The 21410-nt window shown below is 46.8% G+C and overlaps 1 protein-coding gene and 1 pseudogene across 50 annotated transcripts in view; both read right to left on the reverse strand.

Annotated features, from left to right (window-relative positions):
• Window positions 1–485: 485 nt before the first annotated feature.
• Window positions 486–560, reverse strand: LOC129503261 (small nucleolar RNA U3; annotated as a pseudogene).
• Window positions 561–1137: 577 nt separating this feature from the next.
• Window positions 1138–21410, reverse strand: part of MADD (MAP kinase activating death domain) — a 42406-nt gene continuing 22133 nt past the window's right edge. For 17 of the 50 annotated variants that reach the window (XM_055309940.1, XM_055309932.1, XM_055309925.1 and 14 more), the window contains 11 exons: window positions 18982–19090; window positions 18637–18699; window positions 18292–18412; window positions 18086–18191; window positions 14883–14993; window positions 13193–13300; window positions 7186–7350; window positions 6856–6928; window positions 6610–6716; window positions 2462–2508; window positions 1138–2129 (listed from right to left, as the gene is read on the reverse strand). In XM_055309940.1, the coding sequence (XP_055165915.1) occupies window positions 2485–2508; window positions 6610–6716; window positions 6856–6928; window positions 7186–7350; window positions 13193–13300; window positions 14883–14993; window positions 18086–18191; window positions 18292–18412; window positions 18637–18699; window positions 18982–19090 (987 nt within the window). In that variant the 3' untranslated portion in view covers window positions 1138–2129; window positions 2462–2484. Of the gene's footprint in view, window positions 2130–2461; window positions 4510–6609; window positions 6717–6855; window positions 6929–7185; window positions 7351–13192; window positions 13301–14882; window positions 14994–18085; window positions 18192–18291; window positions 18413–18636; window positions 18700–18981; window positions 19091–21410 lie in introns of all 50 variants that reach the window. The other 33 variants (XM_055309813.1, XM_055309785.1, XM_055309795.1 and 30 more) reach the window with 5 other exon arrangements.

A 21410-nucleotide genomic window follows, 5' to 3' on the forward strand; every position in this document is an offset into this window, starting at 1 on the left:
CCTGCCTGGTCCCGTGTGCTCTGTACTGTCTTTGCCCTGCTGACCTGTGCTCACAGCAGCCTGGACAGGGGCGGTGCTGAACTTCCATGTGGTTCTGTGCCTAGAAAGCCTGGAATGAAGCTATACCAGGCTGCTTCGAGGTTCTGGTGTGCAGCAGGCCTACAGCTCTTCACACCTGTTTCCCAGTAGAAGGCGGTCCTGTCCGACACAAGATATTGGGATCCAGGGCCCTCTTCTGCTCTTCCTTCCCCACATAGGAACCTAAATTCAATCATCAGTTTATTTTTGGGAAGAAGCCAATGGGTCTCAGAGGTGCCCTAGAAGAATGTGGATGGTCTTGGGGTGCCTGGGTGGCTCAGTTAAGCATCTGACTCTTGATTTTGGCTCAGGTCATGACCCCAGGGACACGAGATCGAGGCCTGCATGGGGCTCCGAGCTGGGCATGGAGCCTGCTTAAGATTCTCTCTGCTGGCCCCTCCCTATGCACTCTCTTTCTCTATATGGTCAGAGAAACTTCTCTAGTAACAAACTATAGAAATGATCCCTGAAAGTATAGTCTTTCTCTCAAAAAAAAAAAAAAAAAAAAAAAAAAAAGAAAGAAAGAAAGAAAGAAAGAAAAAAAAAATTCCAGAAAGGCTGGAGCTAGGGTGCCTTCTGTCAGAGTTCCACACAACCCAAGGCACTCCTGGCCAAGAGGTCAGAGCACGGGGCCCCAGGCCAAGTATGACACCCTGACCGAGCTGCTCCACCTCTCTGGACCACACCTGTGAGGGGCAAGGGGAGCCTTGGTTTTTCCTTCACTGCTACTTGACTCCCTGCTCAGGTGTCTTGATTTGGCTGCTTCCTCTGATGGCCAATTCCTAGCACAGCAGCTCCCTGCAGGGTTGGGAGGCAGAGGGCAGGAAGCCCCTCCCATAACCTCTCCCTGGGAGCCCAGGAGGCTAGGTGAGGAGCCCCGCTGAGTCAGCAGCAGGGTGGGAGGCTGGGGCTTCCGCATGCCAAGACTTGGATGGGCATGATCTCATCTCCTTCTGGAACTGGGGTGCTTCTGTCGAGTCCAGGGGCAGCCTTCCTCAGGCCTGGGCCAGGAGGAGGTATCATGAAACATAAGGCAATCAGGAGCCAAGGAGAGTTAAGGACATTTATTTCACATTCACACATCTGTACATTTTCTATAAATAACGTAGAGCTGAACTATGTACAATTATTTCTTGCCCACTCCCAGGCTGTCCCTCCCTCTGGCACCCAGTGCCAGGAGACTCTGCCTGTAGACCCTGCTGTGTATACTGAGCTCAGCCCTTCCCCACCCCACCCTGCTCCCTGGGCAAGGTAGCCAGTGGTCTCTGGGGCACTCCCAGCCTGACCACTTTGCTCTCTGATGCCAAAAGCAAGGCAGACCTTAGGGAGATTGCTGCTCAGTGAAAAGGAGCCCCTGGGTGCTGCTCCACCGCAGTGGTGGAGGCCCGGCGGCAGCAGCTGCCAGCTTGGGAAATGTGTATGGAAGGAGGGAGGCCGCCACTCACTCTGCTGCCCCGTGACTCTCCCTGCCTTTCCCTGCCCACCTCTCGCCCCAGAGGCAGGCCTTAAGCTTCCCCCACTCCGCACCAAGGGGGACTTCGCCCAGCACCCAGTCACGCCGGGTCACAGAGGATGGAGAGCCAGAGTCCTGCATGGGAGGGTCGTAACACCAAGGACGAGGAACCACAACACGAATGTCTCAGGGACACGCAAGGGTGGGCTCGTACTGTACTCAGAGTTCTTAGAAGCCACTGGCCCAAAGGACAGACAGACATCACTCCGGAGCCCTGAGGGGACAGTAGGCTGGTCTCCTGGGAGTGAAGAGGGAGCAGGTGGAGGAAACCAGCCGAGCCCGGTGACAGACACTAAGACACGCTCAGACACACAACTGTGAACCAACTAAGCCACGGCTAGGGCCTTGCAGAGAACATACACGCAGCATCGTGCCCTTGCGAACAGAAGACGCAAGGGCATCCCCTGGACTGGGGGGCTCTTAACCCCTCCCATCAGCTCGAGACGGGCCGGGGTGGGGTCCTGAGATCTTCCTCACTGCTACGAACTGCAGCCACATACGAGAAGAGACACAACACAGAGTAGCAGATCTCATGGGCCTAGAGGGGAGAGAAAAACCAGACAGATCAAATTCCTGACATGCTGACATCTCCATGTGTGGAGATCTGCCAAGCAGGAAACTCTGCCCTCACGCCGGGCTCAGGCTTCACAGCTGGCCGCAGGGAGAGGGAATCTGCATGTGTGTCTCTCTCCCGGGGCTGAAGATTTGTTTCGGCTTCAGTTGAACCTGTGGCATCTAGACCAAACTCAGCTCTCCAAGCCTTCCTCGTCCCCCTTACCCCATGCTCTCAGAGGGCCCGCCCCACGCCTGCGTGAAGGTCCCCAGGGAGCCCTGCGCAGACTGGCCTGCCGGGCGGGGTGCCATACTCACCATTGGTGTCTTGTACTTGTGGCTCACCACTTCTTTAATTTCAGGAACTAAAACCGGACGGGCAAGAGACAAAACAGAAAGTTCAAAACTAAGAGCGATAGTGCCACACTCCCCCAGGCGGCAGCGCCCGGCACCAGGGTCCCCGTCCCCACTGTGGCCTGTCCCAGTGGCTGCAGCAGTTTACGCTATGACAGCTTCTGCCCCGCCACTGGGGGATGAGAGGACACTGCCCCAGACTCCTCAGCCAGACCTGTGAGGTCTGTTGTGGCTCCCTGCTCCACGGCTGCGACTCTACCCGCTTCTTCGAGAGCCTCAGCACAGGAGTGGGTTGGCCTTTCACCAGCCCGTTCACTGCTACTGGCCAGGGCCCCGAGGAGCTGCGGTGGGGCCTTCCCCCATTTTGGCTGGGTGAAGAGAGTTGTCTCTAGCCTGTGCCTCACCTTGCTGGGATGCCCCAGAACTCATCCCTGTTACCGGCCCGAAACTGTCATGTTAAGCATGGTTCCCTGTACTCCCAGCCCCTACGCAGAGGGTCCTTAGGCTGGATGAAGAAGTGGCATGGTACTAAACCCACCAGACTCGTAAGCTTCCTTCCCTGAGTGGCAGGAGAGGCCCAGGCCTGCCTGTGTGAGGGAGAGCGTCAGAGGGCTCTGGAGCAGACACATCGAGCAGAAGACAGGCGAGTACGGCACCCGGGGAGGGAGGTGACAGGGAGCATCAGGCAAAATACACACATGTCCACAGCCCGGAATGCAAGGCTAAGTAAGAGGCACCCCTGCCCCAGCCATGCAGGGGTTCTGCTTGGCCAGAGGAAGGAGGAAGGCCCCCCGGGTCTCAGCCATCCTGATGGCCCCTGGAGATGGGAGCAGAGGGGCTTGGCGTCCCCCTGGGGGCCAGAAAAGGTAGGATGAGAATTGGCCACACCTTCTTCTGACCCTGGGAGGTAGAATGCAGGGGGACCCAGGGTGGAAAGGGAAAAAACTCATCATAGGTAGAGCAATAAGCCCAGGTCCTTCTCCTGAATTGAAAGATTCCCCCCAAATATCTCTCTGGCAGAAGAGAGAAGGGAGCACGGGGTGGGGGTGGGGGTTCGGGCGGAGAAAACTCAGAACCAGTGAGCCAGCACGAGGGTGGGGGAGTGGGGGAGGCTGGGAGGAAGAGGGTGGGGAGAAGAGGGATGAGACAAACTGGCAATGTGAGCAGCTGGTCTGGTTGAAGGGAGCCCATCCCACCCCCTGCAGGGCCCAGGCGGGGGCCTGGGGGGAGGCAGCACGAGCCGAGGTCACTTTACCTGCTGGAGAACGAAGGTTTTCATAGCAGCGATGAGGGGCACAAAAGAATGAAGCACAAACACAGCAGGAACTCAAAGCCCCAGGGTGAGAACCCGCTACACCACTGGTCAGCGTCAGCGCTGGGCTGCAGGGAGGCTGGCTCCCAGCCTCGGCGACAACTGCCCTGCCTGCCTGTGAGGCCCACTGGGCTTCCCTGCCCTCTAGAGTGAGGCTGCCTGGTCCACCATGCACCGCTCCTGTGGCACAGAGGCTCACAGACACCGGGGTGGCGCCAGGGCGGCTGGATGGAGCACTGGGCTGCTAGGAAGAGCTCAGCAGGCAACATGAACGCAGCAGAGCTTGGAAACTGCCCATCGGCTCTGCCCCAGAACTTTCTGAGCACCAGCTGGCCAAGGGAAGGTGGCGCCAGCTCAAAGAGCCTCCGTGGGAGCATCTCTGAAGTCTAACCCCGTCTAAGGCCACTTGCCCCTCTGGGACCCATTCCCTAGCAGCCACTGTCTCGCTCTTCTTTCCTCCTCCTTCCCCTTGGTCATCGCAGGTTCCCTTCTCTTCCCTAACACTCCTAAGCCTCCTGACCTCTCTGCAGAGGTGGCTCTTCTCTCTGTCTCTAAGTCCCTCCTCTGGAGCGCCGAGGTTTGAGTTACTGCCATGTGAGTCCAGACCTAAGAGCAAAATAGTGTAATTACCAAATTCCTCCAGGACAAAGACGCCTCGGACTGTATTGCACTTTTTAATGTGATTCAGCTCTATGAAAACCTGCAAGAGAGGGAGGGAGGGTGGGGTCAGGCCCGGAGGCTCTCCCCCAGCCCCACAACGCCCCGCTCTCCCAGCTACAGCCCCACCCCCACACAGAAGACCTAGTTCTCCAAGGGAGGACCGAAGGAATCCACACACACACAACTCAGAAGCGCTAAGAAGCGAAGACAGCAGAAAGGGCATGTACCTTCCGCTCCTGGCCGGAGGAGAAAGCATGGGAGAGAAATGAAGGCGTTAGTTTTAATGGTCAAACCCAACCTGAAGGCCCCTCTGCTGTCCTGGGCTGCCCGCCCATACCCTCTGCCCAGGGCAGCGCTTGGAGGACACGGTCTCCCCACTCAGCCCATCAGCTCTCTACCCTTCCATGCATCCTCCTCCGGCGCAGAGGGCTGGCACGGGCGCAAAGCTCCCCTCAGATTGTCCTTGGGGTAGGAGGTGTTCATATCTTCCTTGAACAAAATCCAGGCTCTCCCAAGAAGTACACGGTGATAGAATAACAGCCACTGCTTAGGAGCACCTACTAGGAGTTCTACAAATCCTATTGGCATCCTTACATCCATGTGGCCCAGTGTGTAAGTAGTCTCGTTTTATAGAGGAGGACATCGGATCAGAAAGCTTATCTGCCCGTGAATAACAAAGTTGGGCTCTGAATCGAAGCACATCGTGACTCCAAAGATCTATCTGTTACCCCACCCTGTAGGAGTCTACCAGAGGGTCCAACGTTTCCTCAACTCCAACGGGCTGTTCGTGGTGGAAGATGGACCCCAAGGCTGTTCTCTTGTTATCAGGAGGGGCCTGACTCCCCCTCTCTGCAGGATCTCTCTTCTAGGGCAAAGTCTTAAACTACAGACCAGCTTGTACATATCTGTGGAATGGTTAGACATTAGGTCAGTCCAGAGCAGGAGACCCCATAGGGGGCTGGGTGTTGTTTAACAAGATCTCCTCTTCAGAAGGTGAGGCATCGGGGGAAGCCATGGCACTAAAATGCGGTCAGAAGCCTGGTCCCCAAGAAGTGCTGGCACCTTTGTGTTCCAGAAAAGTACTCCAGTAAACCTCTCCTTGGGCTGACCCTAAGGTCTCAAGTACACTATTTAGTATGTTAAAGTCACAGATAGTAAATATATTGCTGGATATATACCATCACACCAAAGCTGCCCAGTGAGATTCCTAGAAGAAGAAACTAACATGGCAAGGGGAGGAAGAAAGCCACAGAGCCCAGGTGTTCACCTCCCCTGAGTATCTGCTGCCTGGCCAGGGGCTGCGGTGCTTTGCACATTCGGACCTGGCTCAGAGCCTCAGGGGAGGAACCAGTACATCAGGAAAGGGGGAGGGAAGGCACTTGTGTGAAGAGTCAGAACTGGGAACGGACCTGGGATGATGCGCTGGCCTCAGAAAGGAATTAGCTTAAGGAATGTCCACTGAGAGAAAAAGTAACACTGTGTTAAAAGACCAAGAGAAAAAAAAAAGTCAGCTCCTATGGTGGAATCACAATGAGAGAAAGATGTATTCTGAAGTGCTCCCCAGTCAAAAGAAGGGGAATGGGCCTGTGAAACAGGGGACAGAGTGGGGACACTCAGAAGGACGAGAAGAGCAGAAAGAAGAATCAGCAGGAGAAATAGGCAAATAAACACACATACTCCAGGTAGGACAGACACGAGCCACACACACACACACGTGCATGTGCACACGCGCTTCACGCACGCCAGAAACACATGAGGAGATCAGCTGGTCTAGACTCTCGAAGCGAAACCACCAAGCAAAAGCACACCCTGGGAATAAGGGAAGGCAGACACTGTGCGAAGAAGGGCCAAGTGAGACGCTCCCACTCACACTGTGCTGAGTCTAATGGACGGAGGCAGCCTAGCCACCACGGCTCCCTCTCTTAGCCTGCTGCCCGCAGAGGCTCCCCACCGCACCTTCATGGCGGCGCCAGGGTCACTGTGCCCTCCCTCTGATTCCTCTCTCTGGTGCAGCTGCTCCGATCCTCCCACTAGCCCCACAGGCCCTCAGGCTCACTGGGAAAGCATGGGACCCGGACACCGAGCCTCGCTGCAGATGGAACGACAGGGCCAGGAAGCCGGTGCTGCCACTTGCACCTACCTGGTTGTGCATGAACTTGAGATTGATCCCTTCTAGGGTGACCTGCAGCAAGCCACCCTCACCAGTCTTCATGTCCTGCACAGGGAACTCGCCACCCAGTTCAGGGCCTGTGGTGGGGAAGGAGGTGATCAGCTCACTGGGGAGGTGGGCCACCCAGGCCCGACTCCCTTGTCAGGCCTCTGACGCTCAGAAGGACGGACAGAAATAAACAGAAAGCACTCGCTTGGGGAATCGTTCTCTTCTCACCAGGTTTGATGCTTTGCTGCCGGGCAGCAGCCCGCTCCATGCTGTCCTTCACACAGTAGTACAGCTCCCGACACTGCAGCACACAGGGGAGAGAGCTGTCCCGTCATCCCAGCCTTCCAGGGTCCCCCTGCTCTGCTCTGCTCTCTAATGGCCGCCAAGGGCCTGGGCCAATGCCCGGGTGCCGGAGACAGCTTTATTTACGTATCCCACACGACAGCCAGAGGCGAAGTGGGGCTCGACACGTGGACTGTGGGATTTTAACTTCCTTGCAGGGAACTCAACACTTTGCCCTCAGCACCCACCCTCCACCCAAACAGAGCTCATGGGTACCTTCTTAGTATAGAATTTGTTGAGCTGAGTCTCAGAGCCATTTCTACGCCACAAGCACAACACCTTGGTCTTGGGACAGTAGGTCATGTTGATGAGCTTCTCATACCACCAGCGCTCATACACCGTCCCGATGTTACTACGTAACACCACACAGTCATCACACACCTGGAGAAGTGCACAGAGTGCGTCAGTGGTTCTTGTCTCTTAGAGTCTCCATCATCCCAGGCCACACCACCCTGTTTCCCATGGGGAAAGGATGGGACCACTGGCCCTGGGGGCACCACTATGGTCAGGTTCTCTGATTTATGCTCATAGTCTTCCTTTGCTGGAGACATAAACACCAAACTGCTGGACATACTGTCCACTAAAAGGTTGACTGAAAAAAAAAGGAATCACTGATAGGAGCCTGTGAGCAAGGAAGAAAGCTCAGTGTTTCAATTTTCACCTCACCCCATGTCTGTCACCTCATACACGCTCTAGACTTGAGAGGGTGTCTCATGCCGCCATGGGCCAATCTTAGGAACCATCTCTGTGGATGAGCGCAAAGCAGGGGGGATTAAGGCAGGAGAAAAAAAATGGAACCATTTTTCTAATACTGGCTCATAGTTCTGCATAAATGTTTTAAGTAACTAATCACATAAACGACACATAGGCAATGCTTATTGCAAAAAATATTCTATGACACAAGATGATATAAATTAAAAGGCAAACTCCTCCTTCACATTCTTTTTTTAATACAAGTCCTTTTAAATTAATTAATTAATTAATTAATTAATTAACTTATTTTCAGAGGGAGAGAGTGCAAGTGTGTGTGAGCGGGGACAGGGAGGGGGAGAGGGAGAATCTTAAGCAGATTCCACATCCAGCGTGGAGCCCAATGCAGGCTGGATTCACAACCCTGAGAGTTCATGACCCGAGCCAAAATCAAGAGTCAGACGCTCAACTGACTGAGCCACCCTGGTGCCCCCATCACATTCTCTTCTTGTTCAACATTCTCCCTCTAAGATCAGACTATGTTAGGTTTCTGGCTGTCCCATTACTTAGCTGTGTCACCCTGAACAAGTTGATCTGCATCTACATTTCCTCATGTGAAGATTAAATAAGTCAATGTGCACAGACTTCTCAGAACAAAGCCAGGCACATAGGAAGTGCCCTAGAGCTAGAATACTATAACAGCACTATAATTACAATATAAAAAACATAGGAATGATTATTATGACCCCATTGATGGTTCTCAAATTTTTCTCCATACGAGACCCATCTTCTCGAGTTCCTGAACCTCTCACTATCTGAACCTCTCACAGGCAGCACCCTGGATCTTAACATGTCCAAATCTGAAGTCAGCATTTCCTTTTGGGCAGATCCTCCTTCTGCATCCCCTAGTTGAGTAAATAGTGTCACCATTCACCCAGCTGCCCAAGCCAGAAGTGAAGGAGTAATGTGAGACTCCTTTTCCCTCTCACTATACCACAAGTCCCACCCTCCCCCACTCCAGCTGTTAATTCCTATTTCTTTCAAGTCTAAACTCAAAGGTCATTTCTGAGGGGTCGTCCACAACTCCTAGACCCTCTGCTATGTATTCCCATACCACCTGCCTCTGAGCATCTTCTCTCATAAAGCTCATCATACTTTATGACACATTGTTTCAATAGATGACTTCTCCAATGGCTTGTCAACCCTGTAAGGGCAACAGAAACCATGTCTCCGTTATTCACTGCTATAACTGCATACCCAGGGCACCTGGGATTTGTATGTGCTCCATAAATATTAAGTGAAAGAAAAAGGATCACACAAGACTACCAGGTTTAATCTGCTACCTGAGTTACTAAGGTCCTAAAAGCCTGAAGAACAAGGTCATAAAGCAGCTGAGTAAAAATTACTTAGTCTGACTTAGTCTGACTCTATAGTTTTTTCCAGGTGAAAAATGAAGACTACTGCCTCTACTTTCCACAATGCTTTAAGAACAACAGGTAAAGGAGAGGGGCAGGACAGGTATTTAGACATGATTTCTAGGCTGGGAGAGGACAGTAATAATGCACCATACTCGCCTATGCTGCTGGTGGAGATATAAACTGGTATAGTCTTTGGGGTGGCATTTGGCAGAATCTAAAAATTTTAAATCTAGGGAAACCTGGGTGGCTCAGTGGTTGAGCATCTGCCTTCTCCCTCTGTCTATCTCTCTGACTCTCCCTCTCTGCATCTCTCATGAATGAATAAATAAGTAAAATCTTAAAAAAAATTAAAAAATTTAAAAAGACATTATCAAGATACACAGTCAAGTATATTCAAAGAATAATTATTTTTTTTAAAAGTGGGAGGGACTAGTTGAATGACTTATGCTATACATCGATATAATATCTAATAGCTAACAAAACAAAACAAAATTAAGCATCCATTTAAAAAAACAGAGACAGGATACCTGGGTGGCTCAGTGATTAAGCATTTGCCTTCAGCTCAAGGTGTGATCCTGGAGACCCGGGATCGAGTCCCACATTGGGCTCCCTGCCTGGAGCCTGCTTCTCCCTCTGCCTATGTCTCTGCCTCTCTCTGTGTGTCTCTCATGAATAAATAAAAATCTTTAAAAAACAAAAACAAAAACAAAAAAACAAACAGAGATGGGGCACCTGGCTGGCTCAGCTGGTGAAACATGCCACTCTTGATCTCAGGGTTGTGAGTTTGAGCCCCACATTGGGTATAAAGCTTACTTAACAAAAACAAAACAAAATAAAAAACAAAAAGAAGAAAAATAAAAACAGATTTAGATAACATGTAGACATGGAAAGATGTCAGTCATAAATTAAGTAGAAAAAATAAAACTATATAACAATATTCGTAGTTTGATACCAATATTGGTATCAATTGGTAAACACCAAAAACGAAATTACATACAAGTAAACTGTATTTATACAACACACATTTTTAAAAATCACACCAAACTCTATAATGCTGGTTATCTCTGAAACATAGTATGAAAGGAAATGAAGGGAAACTTTTACTTTTTATTTCATTTACTTCTCTATGGTTTGAAACTTTCGCAACATATACTGTTCTACTTCTGTAATTTATCTTTTTTTTTTTGAGAGAGAGCGAGAGCGTGCTAATGTGTGAACAAGCAGGGAGGGCAGAGGGAGAGGGAGTAGTATCTTACATAGGCTCCATACCCAGTGTGCAGACCCTGACACGTGGCTTGATCTTCTGACCCTGAGATCATGACCTAAGCCGAAATCAAGAGTCAGACACTTAACTGACTGAGCCACCAGGTGCCCCAGTCTATTTCTGTAACTGAAAAAAAAAAGTAATAAAGAGGATTTTTTAAAGTCTTTGCAATTGCTCTCCCAGTGATCCTGCAGCCAGCAAGCTGTGCGGAGATGAGAAAGTCAGGCTAAGTGTAGTGGGTGGCTAATGGAGTAAAAGAGGTAAAGTCTTATTTAGTGCTTTAAGGGAGAGGCGTCTATAAGATGATAGATCCACCCATACTCCAGGGACTTCATATGAGGCTCCCCTGCATGGTGGCCAGAGTTAGTCTTATACTTTAAGAAGTCTTCTGGATTTATTTATTTATTTATTTATTCATTCATTCGTTTATTTATAAAGATTTTTTTAAATATATTTTTAAATTTATTTATGATAGTCACAGAGAGAGAGAGAGAGCGGCAGAGACACAGGCAGAGGGAGAAGCAGGCTCCATGCATCGGGAGCCCGACGTGGGATTCGATCCCGGATCTCCAGGATCGCACCCTGGGCCAAAGGCAGGCGCCAAACCACTGCGCCACCCAGGGATCCCTATTTATAAAGATTTTATTTACTTATTCATAGAGACACAGCTAGAGAGAGAGAGGCAGAGACACAGGCAGAGGGAGAAGCAGGCACCATGCAGGGAGCATGATGTGGGACTCGATCCCGGGTCTCTAGGATCACGCCCTGGGCTGCAGGCGGCGCTAAACCGCTGCGCCACTGGGGCTGCCCTGGATTTATTTTTTAAAAGGAAAAGAAAAGGGTGAGAATCACCTGTCACCTCTTTGTGGTACAGATGTCCTAAATTGGCCCTCAGCTCGAGGAAACACCTGCCAAATTCTAAAACTTCAGTGACATGAAAATGACTCTTTTCTCAGCTATACCAACGCACATGTTTCTGCTTTAGGCCAAACCCCCACCCCATGTTTGATAAACCACTCATTCAAAAAGCTATGGATGTGAAAATCAAACTCAACTAAATCAAAAGGAAACAGAATACTTGTAAACTTATTTAATTTCACTACTTAATATAGGAGTTGTACTTGGTTCCTACAATTATGTAGAAGACATTCATCTTAGAATTAAAAATACAGAAATAAAGAAACAATAGCCAATTTCCTTTGCAATCCTGGGATAAGGAAGGATTTTTCTACCTATGACTCAAAATCCAGAAGCTATTTTAAAAAAAGACTTAGGGGGATCCCTGGGTGGTGCAGCGGTTTGGCGCCTCCCTTTGGCCCAGGGCGCGATCCTGGAGACCCGGGATCGAGTCCCACGTTGGGCTCCCGGTGCATGGAGCCTGCTTCTCCCTCTGCCTATGTCTCGGCCTTTCTCTCTCTGTGTGACTATCATAAATAAATAAAAATTTTAAAAAAAGAGTTAATTCAACTATATAAAAGTAAAAAAAAAAATTCTGCCAAGGGTTGGAGGGAAGGTAAAAATAAATAAATAAATAAATAAGCAAATAAATAAATAAATAAATAAATAATTTAATTAATTAATTCTGCATGGCAAAAAACCCCCACAAGCAAACTCAAAGGACTGATGAGGAGCTTCACAGGGAACAGATCAGGTTGCCCACATCTAAACCCACTGATTACCAAGAGAGAGATGACCATATGGCGCAACAGGCAATCTACAGCACCACCCATGAAGTATTCTTGCCAAAACACTGAATCTGAAACTCACCGAACCCCTAGATTGAACTACTAGTTTATAAAAGATACAAGTGATGGAGAAATGTGTTAACACCAAACAGATGCAATCTGCAAAAAACTGAGAATGTGAGATACTCTGTAGGGCAAATTTCTTCAACAAAATAAATAGCAAAGTGGGAAGGGAACTATTATATGTTAAGAGATACTTTATAATTATATCAGCCAAAGTTATCAATGCATTCTTTTCTTTGGTCTGGTGATCACACTCGGAGAGCTCTTACAGAGCCTGCGCATGTGTGAAGGGAAGCAGGTGCAGCATCATGCATAGCAGCACCATTAGCAACAGCACAAAAGTGGAAGAAAACCAAGGGCACATATCTACACTGACTGGTTAAGTCAACGATAGCACAGTCATACCATGGAATACCATACAGATGGAAAAAATAAGAGCCATGGAAAATAGTGAATAATGTCGTAATGACTTATGGTGACAGACGGTGACCACACTTATCATGTAAGCACTGCATAATGTACAGAATTGTTGAACCACTACGCTATATGCTTGAAACTAATATAAAATTGTATGTCAATTCTTCTTCAACTTAAAAAAGAGAACCCTCTTTTTGTACTGGTATAGAGATCTCCAGGATATGTTCAATGAGAAAAGCAAGATACAGATCAGTGGATAAGATGTACTACCTTTCTGTAAGAAAAAAGAAAGAGAACTTATGTTCATATTCTATTGTGTTTGTATAAAATACCACTGGAAGGTACAAAGGAAACCAATTAAGTGGTCAACTATAGGAGGAAGGGATGAGGATGATGGAAAATTGAGAGGAAGTGGATGAGAAAGAGCACAAGATTTCCCAATGCTTATTGGAAGCACTGACTTATGAACAATGTGACTATATCATCTGTTCAATATATATTTAAAGGAAATGTTGGGGAATCATCTATTACATTATTTGCATAAGAGCCTGACAATTTAATGATAAGTGGATTATAAACACGAATGAGATCAAGTGAGAGAAATATTCCGACGTCAGTTCTAGGAGTTCCTTGTGACTCTCAAATGTTCCTTTGAGGCATCTGAACTAGCATGAATTAGCATTTACCTCCATGAAGAAGATGTCTCCATTTGTGTCTGTCCCTGCATGTACCACAAATGTCTGCTTTTTCATGTGCCGGCTGCCACTGGACCGGATAGAGAGATCACGTCCATTCTGAGAAAAGAGAAATCTTTTAGGCACATCCAGGTATCTCTCTCACAGAGCTCTCTAGGCCAAGAATTTCGTTCCCAGCCCCCAATTCAGCAATTAAATTCCTATCAGCTTACTTAACTATAGGCCATGAGGGGCATGTTTTCAAACTTTTTGATCTTAGGCCCCCCAAGAGTTTATGCTTATGTGTTATATTTATAGATATTCATATTAGAAATTAAAACTGAACAAAATTAAATATTAATTCATTTTAAAGTCATTATTAATACATCCATTATATGGTAATATAAATAACTTTTTAAAATATTTCCCAAGACAAAAGAAAATGAGAAGACTGGCACTATTTTATATTTTTGCACGTTTGTCTTTAAAAAAATAGCTGGATTCTTGTATCTGCTTCTGCATACAATCCATTGTGTTATGTTGCTTTGGTTGAGGTATATAAAGAAAATCTGGTTTCAAGATATATCTTTGGAAAAGAGAAGAGTATTTTAATAGCTTTTCCAGATAAATATACATATTCTTCTTTGGTAATTATACCAAAATTATACTTGAGAAGTAACAGTTTCTCATAGTTAGTTGCAATATGAAATCTGAAAATCCTACAATGAACATTTTATACTTGTTACATGAAATCCATTTGTCTGCCTTGCATTTTGAGTGGTTCTTTACTCATACTTGAATTTGTAACACCACACAATGGTTTTCCGGAAAATACTGGCTTAAGGAGTAATGCAGCTATTCCAAACATTGACACATTTCATTATAGAATATAAAAAAAAAATCACACTTATTAATATCATCAGTCTCATTACAAAAATCTTTATTTAAGTATCAGGACGCCTCAAGCTTAAAAATCTGCCAAATAAATACCCAACTCTGAATAACCACAGTTATTCTTCCAAGTAAAAATAATGTCACATGAGCAAAGCTGACAGTTCACCTTGCAACTCAAACTGTCACAAATTGCTTTTCCTTGAAATTAATCATCATATGTTGGTTTGCAGCACAAATACTTCCTGTATATTTTTCCTTTTGTCACATAAAATATTAAAAAGATCTATAATCAATGATCAGATTTAATAAAATTAATGATTTTAACACTTTCATCAAGAACATTTATAAGTGAAACTATTTTTCTTTCTCCTTTTTTAAATTGGAGGTGCATTCTGAAGGCTACTAGCATGGTTTAGCACCACTGTCTTCTCTGTGTGAAGGTAACCACAGTTTCATCCACCACTGCTTTTGTACCATCAGTGCAAATGTCAACCCAGTAATAAAAAGGCAAACATTTTTGTACTATTATGAAAATAGTTTTCATCTCATGGCTCTTTAAGGAGTCCACAGATCATATGTTGAAATGGCCGTACCAGGATGGTTTTAGTATAGAGAATCCTACCACAGAACAGAAGGACTAAACCCTCATCTAGACTCAAAGCCCAATTTTTAAAACTGGGGGTCTTGAAAATGTACAGGCCAAGAAGTGACCTGTGGGGAAGCCTCTGCATTAGGTGATAAGGCCCAAGCCTGGGAGGCGACAAGTGCAGTGGGAGGGGAGCCTAGGGGATGGCCCAGATATGCTTACCAGGTTCACCAGCTGATCAAGCACTTCATTGATTTGCTGGCTGTACACAAGCCCAATATGGGACTTTCCCATCAGGCGCCTCACCTTCTTCCGGATGTCATTCTTATTTACCTGGAAAGCCAAAACGAAATCTTAATGAGAGATCTGCTCTCCTTGCAACTTAGAGGGAATGTACAAGCAAATTTCCTACCATTTGAGACAATTCTGAGTCCACATCACTGAATGTGAGAGAAAACATTCAACGGCCTATTCTGCTAACAGGCTAGGAAAGAAAACTCTGGCTGTCTCTGGATGGTTTCTGTAGAAAAATAGCTTTTTTTTTTTTTAAGATTTTATTTATTTATTCATGAAAGACACAGAGAGAGAGAGGCAGAGACACAGACACAGGCAGAGGGAGAAGCAGGCTCCATGCAAGGAGCCCAATGTGGGACTCAATCCGGGGACTCCAGCATCACGCCCTGGGCCGAAGGCAGGCACCAAACCGCTGAGCCACTGGGGATCCCCAGAAACAGCTTTTAGAGCAAGTCTGCTTCAAATGGATTTGGGTTCAAGGAGATACTTCCACCCTATCCTAAACCAATACCATAAACATTCACCCGTAAAGAGGCCCTAAGAACCACTGGGGCTCTCAGAATATAGTTCAGAAACAAGGCCATAGAGTAGCAACATTCTGGTTCGGCCGTAGCAGACACCTTCCCAGGGTTCAGGACCAGCACCCTTTCCCAACCAGAGTTCACTGAAACCCCTAGAGTTCAACAGAGAGGAGTGAGCTTTAGGACAGAAAATGAGGGATCCCTGGGTGGCGCAGTGGTTTAGCGCCTGCCTTTGGCCCAGGGCACGATCCTGGAGACCCGGGATCAAATCCCACATCGGGCTCCCGGTGCATGGAGCCTGCTTCTCCCTCTGCCTATGTCTCTGCCTCTCTCTCTCTGTGTGTGACTATCATAAATAAATAAAAATTAAAAAAAAAAAAGGACAGAAAATGACACAAACTAAGTCAGCCTATCAGGTGTTTTCTGCATCTGTTCAACTAATCCCTTCATATTTAGAGAGGCTGGGAGAACAGGAGGAGGAGAAATCCAGGAGCTCATTCTCAAAACAACTCTATTCTACCCATCAACCCCAAACTTATGTTTCCCTTTCTTTTTTTTTTTTAATTTTTATTTATTTATGATAGTCACACAGACAGAGAGAGAGAGGCAAAAGACACAGGCAGAGGGAGAAGCAGGCTCCATGCACCGGGAGCCCGACATGGGATTCGATACCGCGTCTCCAGGATCGCGCCCTGGGCCAAAGGCAGGCGCCAAACCGCTGCGCCACCCAGGGATCCCTATGTTTCCCTTTCAAAGCAGGATACTGGGATCCCTGGGTGGCGCAGCAGTTTGGCGCCTGCCTTTGGCCCAGGGCGCGATCCTGGAGACGCGGGATCGAATCCCATGTCGGGCTCCCGGTGCATGGAGCCTGCTTCTCCCTCTGCCTGTGTCTCTGCCTCTCTCTCTCTCTCACTGTGTGCCTATCATAAAAAAAAAAATGCAGGATACTTCCATTTGGTAACCTTCATCTTCCACAGCTATAAAACCAAGTGCAACCAAGTCAAACTAGAACCTACCATTAAATTTTTTTTTCTACCTTTAAATTTTTAAAGAGTAGTTCTTTTACATCTATGGAAAATTCTATATGATAAAGGGCTAGTGCTGAAAAATGAATTCTGACTATCCTAAGATTTTAAAAACTAATAAAATTTTTTTTTAATTCACTGTATTCTGTGGGGAGTTCTACCGCCATCCTAAAACTACTTAGCAAAGGAAGTCCATTTAAAATTCAAAATAGGGGCACCGGGATCCCTGGGTGGCTCAGTGGTTTGGCGCCTGCCTTTGGCCCAGGGCGCGATCCTGGAGTCCCAGGATCGAGTCCCATGTTGGGCTCCCTGCATGGAGCCTGCTTCTCCCTCTGCCTGTGTCTCTGCCTCTCTCTCTCTCTATGTCTATCATAAATCAATCAATCAATCAATCAATCAATCTTAAAAAAAAAATAGGGGCACCTGGTGGCTCCGCTGGTTAAGTGTCTACCTTTGGTGTAGGTCATGATCTTAGGGTCCTAGGATTGAGCCCCGCATTGGGTTCCCTGCTCAGCAGGGAGTCTGCGTCTCCCTTTCTCTCTGCCCCTGCTCATGGTCTCTCTCCCACCCCTTCAAATAAATAAAATATTTAAAAATAAATTAATAAATAATAAAAATAAAATTCAAAATAAACAGGGTGCCTGGATGGTTCAGTCGGTAGAGTGTGCAACCCTTTTTAAAAAGATTGATTGGGGCAGCCCAGGTGGCTCAGTGGTTTAGCGCCGCCTTCAGCCCAGGGCCTGATCCTGGAGACCCAGGATCAAGTCCCACATGGGGATCCCTGCGTGGAGCCTGCTTCTCCTCTGTCTGTGTCTCTGCCTCTCTCTCTGTGTCTCTCATGAATAAATGAATAAAATCTTAAAAAAAAGTAGATCGATTGATTTATTTAAGGATTTATTCATTTATTTTTGAGAGACAGAGAGAGAGTGTGTGAGTATTCATGAGTGGTGGGGGGTGGGGGTGGGGGGTGGGGGCAGAGGGAGAGAGAAAGGGAGAGAAGCAGACTCCTCATTTAGTGGTGAGTGCTATGTGGAGCTTGATCTCATAACCCTGAGATCATAACCTGAGCCAAAATCAAGTGTCAGATGCTCAACCAACTGTATCCCCCAGATGAACCTGTTTATTTTAGAGAGAAAGTGGGGCGGGGAGGGGCACTCCACACTGAGTGCAGAACTCGACACGGGGCTTGATCCCATGATCCTGAGATCATGACCCGAGCAGAAAACAAGAGTCAGATGCTCAACTGACTGTCCCACCTAGGCACCCTGAGTGTGCAACTCTTAATCTTGGGGCTGTGAGCCCCATGTTGGGTGTATAGGTTACTTTAAAAAAATTTTTTTTAAATAATAACCAAATAAAATTCAAAACAAATGTTATGGAATCACCAATCATCTTTACAACATTCCTTAGCACAATAGCCTGGCAGCTTCAGACAAATGGATCATGTGTGAGCTTCAGAGAGACCTCACACTTTCAATCAGCAAGAGAGCCCTAGTAAGATATTCTGACAGTTTCCCAAGTGCCCCAGAATTTAGGTGATAGGAACAAGCCTTGCCGTTCTGGCATCAAGTAAAATCGGCATTACCTTCATCAGCAGCATGTAGGAGATGAGGTTGTGCAAAAGTGTGGCCAGCAAACGATCTTCATCATCCTCTAGGCGCTTCCGGTCATGTTCTCCCAGGGACAGGTACCTAAGTAGGAGATCAGAGACAAGTTGGTCCTCAGTGGGGAGACCACAGAACTTAGAAGAGGTTGAATTTGCATTTTCCAAGCGTTTACTAAGTCTCATACCTGTCGATCATTTCCTGGGGACCCTGGTCCATACCCATCCCTTCTCTCTCCAACATCACAGCATCTAAGAATGCATCTTCCCAGAACTGCATTTGGTCCCACAAAGTAGAACGTTCTTTGCCTGCGTGGAATAGAATTTTTCTAGGGGCTTATTTAACATATAAAAATACAGCTGCCAAACCACGAGTAAACTCTAGGTAAAAGGGACAAATTCTAAGACAAAGGAAACATGAGCCTCTCCACCCCAGAACTAACATTCCTGCCACCAGCCCCGGCTCCTCCAGGTGAGGCCCAGCCCCTCCCGAGGAGGAGGGATGATCACAGCACACAAAGAAAGGTGGTTACTTATAGAAAAGGTCTCCATAGCCGCATCCTCTAACTGGTCCCACATCGATCCTTTGTCCCTTCCTGCCAATTTGTGAGCAGGAAGGACCATGGTAGCAAGAAAGGAAAGACAGACAGACAGAAAGACAGAGGCTGTTGATTAATATGAAAATCCAGTCTCTTCTAGTGCTCACCTACTGCTTTTTCCAAACCCAGTAAGTCACCTTCTTCAGATATAAAAACACCCTCTAACATCAGCACTGAGATCAGCACAAAACTAAGCAGCTATGGGTTCAGTGCTACCCTCTTCCCCAGCCGAATCCAGCTTTCTTCCAGAGCAAAAGGTCTTCTCAGTCTGTTTCTCACCTAGGAGTCCCTCGTACAGATAGACCCGCTGGCTTACATCTTCGGAAGAGCGAACTGGGCTGCCCACCAGCTTCTCCTTTACACTTGGCTTCAAGCTATGGGCTTTCCCCTACAAAGAAGAGATGATAGGTCAGCTGCCCAAGGTATGACAGGCCAAAATAAACCATGCAGTTCATTGAGAGGTCCACACACCTGTTACCCTCCATTAGCAACATATACTCTAGTAGTCATGCTTTTTGCTACTCTGCCTGCCTCAAGGATTTGACCAGAAGTCAATCTGATAATGCTGCTTCTGTTACTGCCTCCTAAAACATGCAATCATGTTCTCATTTTATTTATCTTTACCCTTTAGTCTCTGTAAGACTCTTTGCTCTTGGGCACCTGGGTGGTTCAGTGGCTGAGCATCTACCTTTGGCTCAGATCATGATCCCAGGGTCCTGCGATTGAGTCCCCCATCGGGCTCCCCACAGGGAGCCTACTTCTCCCTCTGCCTATGTCCTGCCTTGCTCTCTGTGTCTCTCATGAATAAATTTTTAAAAAAATCTTAAAGAAAAGGACTCTCTGCTCTTAAAATTAATAAATAAATAAGGCAAATTCTCTGTAGCAGAAAGAACACTGGTTTTTGAAGTCAGACTGTCTGACTCTTACTAGCTGTGTAATCTGAGATATAAAACTTAGCTTTTCTGAGTCTTGTTTTCCTCAACTGTAAAAGGAAGACTAATAGTATTTACCTCATAGGACCATTAGGGGAATTAAAAAAAAAAAAAGATTTTATTTAGGGCAGCCCCGGTGGGTCAGCGGTTTGGCACCTCCTTCAGCCTGGGGCATGATCCTGGAGACCCGGGATCGAGTCCTGCATCAGGCTCCCTGCATGGAGCCTACTTCTCCCTCTGCCTGTGTCTCTGCCGCTCTCTCTCTCCTCTCTGTGCTTCTCATAAATGAATAAATAAAATCTTTAAAAAAAAAAAGATTTTATTTATTTACTCATGAGAGACCCAGAGAGAAAGGCAGAGACATAGGCGGGGGTCAGGGGGTAGGGGGGCATGCAGGCTCTCTGTGGGGAGCCCAATGTGGGACTTGATTCCAGGAACATGGGATCATGCTCTAAGCCAAAGGGAAATGCTCAACCATTGAGTCACCCAGGCATCCCCCATGGGATTCCTAAATGGGAATTAAATTAGAAAATACATGTAAAGCACTTAACAATGTCTGGCTCATGACTGGTATTGGATAAATGTTAATTTCCTCTTTCCAACCATGTCTTAGAAATATCTGCCATTTCTGCAATATTAGACTTTCTATTCATTCAAAAAGATTTCAAATGGGTTAAGAGGCAGATTTCATGCCCATTTCACAAGTCATGCAACAGCATAGGCAGAGAAGGGCCCGATCAAAGGTTATTAGGCAACACCTCATTAGTGTGTCTACACACCAGACTCCAGGTTCACAACCCAGTTCTTTGTTCAACGGACCATACTGACTTAATGTTATTTTTTTTCTTGCTAAGACAGTCTGTTTTTGAGCCAAGAAATTTAGGTAATTGCTCTCAGCAACTCAACTGTACGAAAACAGCCCTTGCCCACCGGCGTAGAACAAGTAAGAATTTGTCTCAGGAAGGGGACAAGAAAGCAGCACACAGCTGAATGGCTTCTTACAAGATTGCTAGCCTATAATGTCTATCTTAACCTCCAGAATGGAGGCACACTAGAAGGATTTAAAATACTCTCATTAAAATCGTCTATTTAGACTCAAGGAGAGTTAAGGTCCATTAACTCAAATAGCTCTCCTGACTCTCAATCCCATTTTCTACCTTTGCTCAGGGATGTCATTTGCTCTATTAGAAACACATAGAAAGCTCTGAGGGTGGGGATGATCACCAGTGTTAAATACCTGATTCCATTTAAATTTCATCTTCCATTCTCCCTACAAGCTCCTGTAAAGAATATCCATTCTCAACTCTGTCTAATAAAGTGACAAGCGTATCAGAGTGCTTAATGCTACCATCAGAGGCATGTATACACCAGAAAGCAGGGTGTTTAAAGGCAAGGACTAAACAGAATTACTTTAATTCCAACTGATCACTGGCTTTTTGTAGGATGTAGGGCAAGTGCTTTTTCTCCTAAGGCTTTGTTCCCCTCACCTGTCAGAGGAGATTAGTCACAGCAACATGCTGAGTTGCAAACTTCTTGAAAGTGAGAATTACGTCTTATTCATCCCTCTTTCTTTAGTACAGAATATACCACTTAGTAAATCACTTAATAGCTATTTATTAATGAATAGAAATACCAAATAGCGTTAGAAACATACTAAAATAAAATGTTATTTTTAAATGCTAAATAGGGATCCCTGGGTGGCGCAGCGGTTTGGCGCCTGCCTTTGGCCCAGGGCGTGATTCTGGAGACCCCGGATCGAATCCCACGTCGGGCTCC

This window comes from Nyctereutes procyonoides, unplaced genomic scaffold (genome assembly GCF_905146905.1).
Source record: "Nyctereutes procyonoides isolate TBG_1078 unplaced genomic scaffold, NYPRO_anot_genome, whole genome shotgun sequence".
Classification (NCBI taxonomy): domain Eukaryota; kingdom Metazoa; phylum Chordata; class Mammalia; order Carnivora; family Canidae; genus Nyctereutes; species Nyctereutes procyonoides.